General features: G+C 24.4%; 3 protein-coding genes across 3 annotated transcripts in view; 2 read left to right on the forward strand and 1 right to left on the reverse strand.

Moving 5' to 3' along the window:
• Positions 1 to 905, forward strand: part of LOAG_18111 (hypothetical protein) — a gene marked incomplete at both ends in the record, with an annotated part of 2,317 nt that extends 1,412 nt beyond the window's left edge. The window contains 3 exons of the mRNA XM_020450779.1: positions 43 to 193; positions 494 to 623; positions 893 to 905. Coding sequence (XP_020305505.1) covers positions 43 to 193; positions 494 to 623; positions 893 to 905 — 294 coding nt within the window. The remainder of the gene's footprint in view (positions 1 to 42; positions 194 to 493; positions 624 to 892) is intronic.
• A 1,219-nt stretch (positions 906 to 2,124) lies between these two features.
• LOAG_09216 (hypothetical protein) lies at positions 2,125 to 4,925 on the reverse strand (the record flags this gene model as incomplete). Its single annotated transcript, XM_003144744.1, has 5 exons — positions 2,125 to 2,199; positions 2,310 to 2,338; positions 4,234 to 4,336; positions 4,536 to 4,598; positions 4,893 to 4,925. 5 exons carry the CDS (start codon positions 4,923 to 4,925, stop codon positions 2,125 to 2,127), a joined length of 303 nt encoding a protein of 100 aa, XP_003144792.1.
• A 3,895-nt stretch (positions 4,926 to 8,820) lies between these two features.
• LOAG_09217 (thrombospondin type 1 domain-containing protein) lies at positions 8,821 to 10,230 on the forward strand (the record flags this gene model as incomplete). The annotated part of the gene is made up of 3 exons (XM_003144745.1): positions 8,821 to 8,973; positions 9,712 to 9,813; positions 10,108 to 10,230. 3 exons carry the CDS (start codon positions 8,821 to 8,823, stop codon positions 10,228 to 10,230), a joined length of 378 nt encoding a protein of 125 aa, XP_003144793.1.
• Positions 10,231 to 10,899: the final 669 nt, after the last annotated feature.

Here is a 10,899-nt window from a genome sequence, read left to right on the forward strand (position 1 = left end):
TTAATTATTTACTTTTTTCTTTTTTTTTTTTTTTTTTTAAAGCATGTTGGTTGTGATGGTATTGTACAATCAAATGCTCGTTATGATCCATGCGGAATATGTGGTGGTACAGGTGAAAGTTGTGGACGGACAATATTTCAATGGATGGATACGAAACAATTTTCACCATGTGATGCTACTTGTGGACCAAATGGTCATTTTTCATTTGCTAAATTAAAATTATTTATGATATTGTTGAAATGATAATGTCACATATTATTGATTGATACATGATATTTCTTATCATTTGTGAGATATTAACAGTAGAAGACTTGATAAAATACCATTGATAGCATTAAAATAAGTTTTTGAAATAAAGTTTAAAATAAAATAACTTCTTGCTAAATTTATAATGCCTTAAATTTCACCTGAAATATCCTAACGAAGTTTAATTTTAAATTTTAATATATGCGGACGAAAAATTGATAATTATTTTATAACTTTTTAATTTTAGCTTATCGTGTATCAGTATCAGTATGTCAAAATGTACGAAATGAACGAGTGGTACCAGAACGACTTTGTGCTGACCAACCACGACCACGTCCAGTTGTCGAAAAATGTCCACATATCATTTGTCCATCACAGTTCGTTTTTTTTTCTTTTTCCTTTTTTCGAATTATCTTCTAGAATTTTTAGAAGATTCAGCAGAAAAAAAAATTCATTTTGTCAAGCTAAACTTTTTTTTGTAAAGTTTTCATTAACTGCTTATTTTATCTAATTATTCCATAAAAATCTTTTTGACCTTTACCCTTTGTTCTCCAGAAAAAAAATGACCTTCAATATTCATCCACCTATTTATCGGTTTTTTTTCTTTTCCTTTCTCATTTCTTTTCTTATCTCATTTATTTTATAGATCCTTTGAATAATTTTAAAAATATCATTTCTTAAATTTAAAAAAAATTTTTTTAAAATATCACTTTAAAATTCTCTTAAATTTATAACAAAAATATTTGCTTATCTTGAGGATAATTACTTAGAACAATCGAAAATATTCGAATAATTAATCAATAAATCAAACGGAAATTATAAATTAATAATTTCTTCAAAAAAATGAAATAAAGATATCAATTATATAATTACGAATCATTGTATCATTGGAGGGATTCTAAAATTTGCATATTTTATGAATGCTTCAATTTCAAGAAGGATAACAAATAATTTATAGCGTCATTAATGAATGAATGACCTTGGCTTTGCAATTATGCAAATGAGGTAAACACATTTTGGTTGGACATTCTTTCGTCAATGCTACTTGCTGAATACTTCCTTCATCTTATTCATCATTTTTCGACCTAATAAAACCTAACAAAATGACAAACAAGTGGACAGACAAAAAAGACATGTGGACAGATATATTTTAGATCAAAACTCTTCCCCGCTCTTTCTTAAAGAATTCACTTGATCATTTCTTCTTATTCATTCGTTTGTTACAAGAAAATTTTATAATCGGAATGATTGCTCTCATCTTATTAGCATACGGTTCATTTGTTGGACCACATTTCTGGTCTTGTTAATTTTTAAAAGGAATGTAAAAGGCCATTTATCGTAGATTACTGTTTTTGATGTGAGAAACAAACCTTACCGGAATATTTAACCGGAAATTAACGTGTGAAGGAAAGTATATAATGTAATAAACATATTTGAAAGAAAAAAAACTATAAGTGTTATATGACCGGAATTATGAATAAAATGCTAAAATTCAAATTCAACATGAAGGAATAACTTTATAAGAATAATATCAGAAAGTGATAAGTTATGTTTGAATAAAAGAGACCGGAAAAAAAATACTCTCGGGGGAATTTAGTTTGTAAATGAAATTTTTTCATCCTTCAATTTTTTTTTTTTAAAAAATATTTAAAATCTCAATACACCTTTAAGAAAGAAAAATATCAAATTTCAATCAATAATCCTTTTTAGGGTGGACAGCATTCAATTAATAATTCCTTTTAGGAAGAGAAATATTAAATTTCAATCAATAATTCTTTTTATATGTTTTTACTAAGTTTTTAGGTAATTAGCTTAAACGAAATAAATGATTTCGTTGATAGCAATGACTGTAACATTGTATAGGATTGATAAGATAGTTCAAATAATTGCAGTTGAAGTTTCTGGATATCCGGATTTGTTATCCGTAAATGATGGAGTACTCTTCCGCCTAACCTTTAATTAATTATCCGTTTATTAATGATTTTGGGAAAAAGTTTTTCAGTAATTTTTTTCCAAACTATATGCAATATGATTAAATATATGAAAAAGAAGAGTCAAAATACTTTTAAGTAAACATTAAGCATATGTAAGACTAAAATGATTATTTTGAAAAATATTTTGAAATTAATTTTTTCTTTCAGAGTTTGTTTCGAAAATTTTAAGATATAACTGAATAGCTTTGATAGATGAGCTAATTAAAAGGTCGAGTAATTATTAACTGATTGATTGACTCATTATGAATCCTGAAATTGACCTGGAAACTTATATAACAACATACTAAAATATGAGAAGTAAGCTATGAAATGAATACAAGCAATCATCAAACCTTTTTTTTGCATGTTTAACTCAAATTTATTTAAATTTTGGCGTAAAAAATTTGAAATTTTTGTAGATAAGTAGTTGATAAAAGTGATAAAGTGATAACATTAAGAACAGATCAAAATAATACTGAGAAATTAGGGAATTGATTTGTTTTTTTCACAATGAAATAACAACATTTTTTTTACGGATTCTTTAATTGATTTCAAGTTTTTAAGTAATAACTCTTGAGGAAAAAAAATAGAAAAATTGAATTCAATTGATTTCAAAAAAAAAGAAAGAAAAAATATTTTTTTTCTCTTTCTCTTTTAATAAATTTTGTTAAAAATCGAAATAAATTTCCGTTCATTCATATCCAATTTTTGCGGTCATTTAGTAATATCTTTTATTCAAATTTTTATCCAAAAACTTTTTAACTTTCAAAATGACACTTTTGTGATACATTCAAATATTTCACACTTGAATAAATTTCAATTTAAAAAAAAAGGAACAAAAATTTTTTGCTTACGGCAAAATTTTTCAGTTTTTTTGATTCCAGTAAGATATCTAATTTGATTATTTCAAATCAGAAATATATTATTAGCAATATTTGAAATTTTTACACAACAATCTTTTAGTGCGAAAATTTAAATTTTATTGAATTACTTCCTAATAATAAGTAATTTTAGATTAAAGTTTTTTTTTTCTTTGTTAGTTGCAACTATATACGTTAATTTAAATTGAATTTTTGATCGTCTTTTAATTAAATATTCCATGGCTTCCTGATTCATATGAATAAAAAATGTATAAAATTAATATTATTAAATTATGCGACATTATTTTGAAATATAATACAACATCAAGCATAGTTCAAATGTCATCACATTTATCAACATTAAATTTGAATTAATTTAATTTATTAATTAAAATTAAATAAGTTTGATTCATTAGTTTCACTCAATGGAAAGAAAAAGAAATCTTTGTAGCAATATGAATCAAATCTATTTATGAATTTATGATAAATAAAAATATTTATTGAACGAAATCCTTATCGATTTATTGAATTTTTCTGATACGTTTTTAAAAGAGTAAAGACAAAAATACAAAAAAGGAGTACATTTTCAAAAGCGTTCCTTAAAAAAGGAATTCACTCTCAGAAACAGTTCCTGAAAAAAGGAATTCACTCTCAGAAACAGTTCCTGGAAAAAGGAATTCACTCTCAGAAACAGTTCCTGGAAAAAGGAATTCACTCCCAGAAACAATTCCTGGAAAAAGGAATTCACTTCCAGGAACAATTCCTGAGAAAAGGAATACACTCTCAGAAATTGTTCCCGAAAAAAGGACTACATTCTCCGGAAAGTTTTGAATTCCCTGAAACCTATTTATTCATCTTTTTTAACTAAAAAAAAGACGAGAATAAAGAGAAAAAGATTTGAAATATTATTAATTTATTAACAAAAACAGGATAATGGAAAAAATGAAAAGATTGCTTTTTTTTATAGAAAAATAAAAAGGCAAAAATGAGAAAAGACGAAAAAACCTTTTAGTATTATTTTTAATTAATCTGAATTTGAATTTCTAATTTTTTCTTTTCCAAAGTACTTTCTTTTTCTTTTTGTCCCATATTTTGTCATAAGGATATTTCAGTACAATGCTGAGGCAAAAAATGAAATTTATTCATTCATTAACTTTTTTCACCATTAATTGTTTTAATACTGGAAGTGAAGCAACAAGACTGGTTGACACTTTTTCCATAAAAATTTATTATTATTTCATCGCCAAACTTTTCCACCTTTAAATTTCTAATTACTCTTAAAGTTTATTAATCGATCCTATTATTTAATGATTGATTTTAAAGTTCAGTTATTGATTTTGTAACTTACTGATTGATCTTTTTGTTTATTGTTTGATCTTAAGGTTTATTAATTGAACAAATAGTTTGTTAATTGATCTTGTAGTTTATTGATTAATCATATAGTTTACTGATTTACCTGCAAAAAAAGAGAACCACAGGTAAGAGAGCAAGAAAATATTTCATAATGAAATAAATTTAGCTAAAAAAATAAATTTTCTTTTTTTTCTTTCACTTCCTCTCCCATTTCATTTTTCCATTTCTTTCTTTTTCTTTTTTTTTTTGGTAACAAAACTGCAATTTTTTAAAATTAAAATTTAGCTTAATTATTGGTTTCAAAAAAAAGAAAAGATACTAACATCGTCAATTGAAATTTATGCATTCTTTATTTTCTTTTTTTTTTCACCCAAACAAGTAAATGCCCATTTGCGCACAATAGCATTTGACAAATTTTTTAAGAAAATAAAATTTATAGCCAAAGCAAAAAAAAAATTACATTCATCGCATTCTTCGCTTCCGTATCTTTCATACTTATTTTATTTTATTTTTTACCGTTTTCTATCCATTCAAATAAAATTTAACTTGTTTTATTTTCTTTTATATTGTGAAATTAAAACACAAAATTTATTCATTCGAGAAAAAATTTTTTTAAATAAATAAATTTTGCGTAAATTTGATTTCCAAAATAAAGCTGCTGGAATAAGTTAGATCAGTTGACCAATAGCAGTAGTACGATGGTGGTGGTGATAATAATTGACAGTAGTTTGATGGTGATAATAATGGAGTGACAGTAGCGTGTTGGTAATAATAATGGAGTGACATATTTTCAAAGAATTTTTAATTTCACTTTGTAGACTGTAAATTATTGAAAATACAAAATTTACCACATTATTATTATTTTATTAAATCGTTTGGAAAATCAAAAAGTGACCAAATGATTGGAGGGAGTGACCAATTGTTGTTCATCTTTATTGTCCACCAATTCATTCATTCACAGCAAACTTCGCTTTTCATTATTTTATCAAGAAATGGAAATATGAAATTTATCACCATTATCACGTCCTCAATCATTCATCACTTCAACCATAATATCCTCTTTATTTTTTATTTATTTATCTTTTTTTTTTTGTTAGCATAATTAGATGTGACATCTAATTTCTTCCTCTATGACAGTGATTCTCAACCAGTAATTTGTGGACTACAAGTGATCTGTGATACAAGTGATCTGTGAGGGTGATACCGTGATGAGTAGAAAATGGGCGGAGATTGTTCTTATCATTGCTTGATAAAGTGGAATGTTAAAAACTTTGATCAAAGTTGATTTTCAAATTAATAGAATTCAGTGTTTTTAAAGCATAAGAAGTACACAAAAAAAGGAAAAACTACAAATTACAAATCAGAAGCAGGTCACTGATCACTGGTCATTGGTCACTACTAGTCAAGAAAAGGTTTTGAATCATTGCATTTAAGACAAAACCTTCATCATATGCTTTCCCATTCTTTTTAATCTTTAAATTAAAACTTTTCTTTTTCAATATTACCCATAGAAATGACTTTTTTTTCCCAACGATTTATTCGCCTGACTGATAATGACTGGTTCCGGAAAAAAGCTAAATCATTCCGGTGTATTTATTTCATTTCATATTTTATTATCATTATTATTATCTTACCTGAAATATTTGAATTATTGATTTTTCCCTTTTTTTGACATACGTTAAAAATTAAAATCTTTTTCACCGAAATCAAACAGATCGAAATAAAGAAAGGGAAAAAGAGAGAGAGGGCGAGAGAAAAGGTGGAAGAGAAAAGAGAAAAAAAGAAAATTCATTATTTGGTATTATTATCATTACTGTTATTATTAATGAAGCTATTACTAATTACAACTGTTATTACTGTTACGCTCTTCAGACCAACGATTACCGTATCATATCAGTAAGTTAACACTGATAACAAATCATTCAGCTCCAATTTGATATGTATATAATTGTTTTTTTTTCGGTAACGTAGCTGTCTGCACCTGTTCCTAAGCTACACCTGCGCACACACACACACACACACATACATACATAATCACACATAAACACACACACATACACACACACTTCAATATCTGAAAAATTATTGATAGGACATGTCATTTCTCAAATACACACAAACCAATTTCCTTTTTGCTTTTGCGAACTGTGCTCAGCAATTTATTTTTTTCAAATCATCATGCGACAATTGCGCCATAACTGAATTTTACAACTTCTAATCAATAAAATCATTAATTTTGCTCAATTAATAATGTCAATGGAAAAAAAGGATTTGAAAATATAAACTTTTATTAACAGATTATAAATCAAAAAAAAAAGAAAAAGAAAAAATGTTTTATTGTATAATGAAGAAAATGGAAGGCTTTTTTTTGAAATTAGCTCAAATGTCGCATGTAAATATTTCATCGAAAATATTATTATTAATTATAATAATATATTATTTTCAGCTGCAGGTTATTGCAATTTTCTGCATGCATTTGCATATTGGGGAAAGAGAGAGTGGGAGAGAGAGAGAAAAAAGAAAGGGTATAACAATTTTTTTAAATTACGGTGTGTGCCAATATGATGGCAATGCGGTGATTTACCAATACTTATATTTTAGTATAAAAATAACTTTCATTTACTAAAAAAAGAAATATTTTTTAAGAATAAAAATACAAAGAGCAGGATGAAAAAAAAGAAAAAGCAAAACAAATAGATATTAATAACAATTTTTGAATGATATCAAATTTCATTCTATTAAAGTTTCACTTTTATTCGTCCTCTTCTAAATTCCATTTAATTAATTAACTTTGTAATTAACCCTACATAATGCTTTTGTATTATTATTGTCGCTAATTCATCTTACATATACTCATTTGCATGCATGTGATGATAATTAGCATGATTTTAACAGCATGATTTCCTTTTCTTTTTTTTTTTGTTAGGTTTCATAGCTTTTGCTATTAAATTTTTATTCAAAAAAAAGTACAAATTAGAATAATTGATATAAAAGAAATTAAAATTGAATAATTGATAAAAATAAATTGAAATTAGTATCGTATAAAAATTACGGTGTTATTTTCCCGAATAATATAAGCATAACATTTCATCCTATTTGTTCATAAAATTATATGCTAATTGATAATTATAAGTGATATCAGGATAGCTAACACTATCAGTAGTTTATATAGTTGACGTCAAATTCTCACGTAAAATATTATCTTTTTCATTTATATACAATGCTGAGATTACATAGAAATAATAACACCCATTTAAATGTAACAATTTAGAATTACACTCTTTTTTTTACGCATATAAAATTTTTTTTTTTGATAAAGTTATCACCAAAAAAAGATATTGCAAGGAATAAATAAATGAATGTATTTAAATAATAAATAAATCTTTTTGCTGGAAAAAAAGGTAAAAAAATGTTTTGCTTTGCTTTTTTTTTATTTTTGTTTTGGAATGATTTTAATCTTTTTATGCTTAAAATATTTCCGAAGGAAGTGTATAATTCAAGAAAAAAAGCATTTCGTTAATGAAAAAAAAGGTTTGTGCGTGATATGATTAATTAATAATAATTAATTAATAATAATGATTAATAACAATAAACGAATGGATAAAATAACTAGTGAAAAAATAATAAATCCAAATTTAATTTTGCAATATTTTAAAACTTTCAAATTTAGGTTCGGTTCAGTTGAAAATTTCATATAATTTGTTTCAAATATGAAATTGAATTGAATTGCAAAAGTTGAATAAATTTAAACTTCGGCTAAATTCCCACAAAAAAAGAAAACGAAAAAAAACAATAAGGAAAGAATAAATTTAAAATTAGTAATTCCATACGCTCTTTTTTTGCTTTTATATCATTTTAAATAAATATATTTAACAGAAATTTCATCATCTTTTTTATAATTAATTGATATAGAATTTTTTTTTATTTAAGATGTTCAAGGATTAAAGAACATGGAGTTCAATCAATAATTCATGTTTAAACATTGCATGCTTTTTTTATTAACTTGCATTACATCCTTCGGAAATATAATAACTTGTTTTTCTTTGCAAAAAAGATTTGCCTAATTAAGTAATATGTACTAAATAAGCAAATGAATTGTTTATTTTTGCATATCATTTTCAAAATAAAAAGGGAAAAAAAGGGATTTGGTTTTTTTTGGTTTTTTACTGATTTGAATTTTTACGAATTTTAATTTTAAATTACAAAATTGAATTTATTCATTACTATCGTACGTATTACTTTTCATATTGTTTGTTTGCATTTTTTTTTTTTTTGTAAATTGTAAATTTATTTTTTGTTTTTTTTGCTTTAGTTTTTATAAATTTTTAAAAATGTTAAAATTTTACTACGAAATATATATATATATATATTTCTTAAAACTTAGATGGATGATTGGAAAATGGTCCGAATGTACGGTAACATGTAATGGTGGATATCAGACAAGAAATGTATATTGTGTTGAAAGTTCCAATGATACAAATGGTAACATTGTGGAAAATCGTAAAGTTGATGAACAATATTGTTGGCAAACTCAACGACCGGTATGATAATAAAATATTTCAATAATAATTAATTTGCATAATTAATCATAATTAATTTGCAAAATAACAAAAAACCCATCAAAGTCAACGATATCTAAATAATAAAAGAAATATATAAAGTGAGAGGAGAAAAAAATGTTTGGGCTTCTTTTTTTAATAAAAATTAAATTTTTAAAGTTTTCATAAATTTGATTTTTTATTTTCGGAAAAGTTTTTTTTACTTCAGAAAAAAGTATTATTAATAATTAATTTAAAAATAATATTAATAATTAATTAAAAATTCTTCGTATTCTTTTTTTAATGAGTTTTTTCAATTTTTTTATTTATTTATCAAGAGGTTGTTTGCTTTTTTATAGGCTGAAAAATTAAAATTTCTAATCGTTTTCAATCATTAGAACTTGATTCGTTAGTTCATTGAGAATATAAATTTGTACATTTGATTATTTGAGATACTAATAAAATTACTGATAACAATGATAATTAAACTTATCATTATTAACATAGCCAGGTTTTAAAATACCATTTTTATGTTTCTTCTTTTTTTTGCAAATCATTGCATATTGAAACGTGAACTTTGGATTAAAATAACTGAACCGGAAGCTGTCTTACCTTCAAAACAACCTTTGCCGGAATCCATTTGGTTACAAGGAAAAGTTTACATTATCTGTCAAGTTTAATGTCACTATATGTTGCGCTTCTTGTTTTAGAATTCTTTCATACTGTGTTTTTCTTTTTCAGGTAACAAGCCGAAAATGTAATCGGAAAAGTTGTCCGAAATGGGAAAGAGGTGATTGGACTTCGTGTTCCGTTACGTGTGGTAAAGGTTATCGTACAAGACAGGTGATACATTTGATATGATGAAATTGAAACATAAGATTTAATAATTTATAAATGAATAGATTGGATTGAAAATGAAAATGTTAATCTAAAAACTGAAATTGGTATGCAAGTGAAATTTTGATGAAATCAAATATAATTCATTTATTAGATAGAAAAAGAGGTAAAACAAAGGATAAAATGAAATTATAATTAAATATAAATAATTAATTATATTACTCAAAAAGTCAATTATATGATGAGTTAATGAAAACAAATAATGAAGATTGTACTTATTAATTCATTTCATTATATCAGGTTGAATGCCGACAAGAAGGTGAACGAATTGATGATTATGCATGTCGTGGTACTGATCGACCGGATGATAAGCAACCTTGCTATACGGGTGTCACCTGTCAAACTAAGTTTTATAACTGTTAGTCGTTTCTTTGTTTTTCTTGAATTTTAATAAGTTTTTTTTAAAATTCTGATATTTTATGCATTAAAAATTTTTATAAGACAAACTAACTCAAATACTTGATAGTATCATTAAAAATTATATGCATATTATATATATTACTTACTGTTGAAATATTTATTTAAAGAGTAATTAGTAAGCTAATTAAATGTCTATCATAACCTTTTTCCTTAATGACACTAAAACTATCCTCTTTAATTCTTTTAATATTATTTAATTAGCAAAATTAATTGGCTAGAATTTTGGGAAAATTGACATTTTAAGGGTTTAATTTTTCGATCCTAGACCATGTATTCATTATACATATATTGGAGTTTCTTCCGTTTTTCCTTCCATTGTCGTCACAGATACAATTTTCCAGGCTATTTTTAAAAAATATATGCTAAAATTTAATTTGTAAAAAACTTTAATAACAATAATAATAATGATAATAATAATAACATTAATAATAATAATAATAATAATAATAATAATAATAATAATAATAATAATAATAATAATAATAATAATAATAATAATAATAATAATAATAATAATAATAATAATAATAATAATAATAATAATAATAATAATAATAATAATAATAATAATAATAATAATAATAATAATAATAATAATAATAATAATAATAA

This window comes from Loa loa (assembly GCF_000183805.2).
Source record: "Loa loa unplaced genomic scaffold supercont3.197, whole genome shotgun sequence".
Taxonomy (NCBI): domain Eukaryota; kingdom Metazoa; phylum Nematoda; class Chromadorea; order Rhabditida; family Onchocercidae; genus Loa; species Loa loa.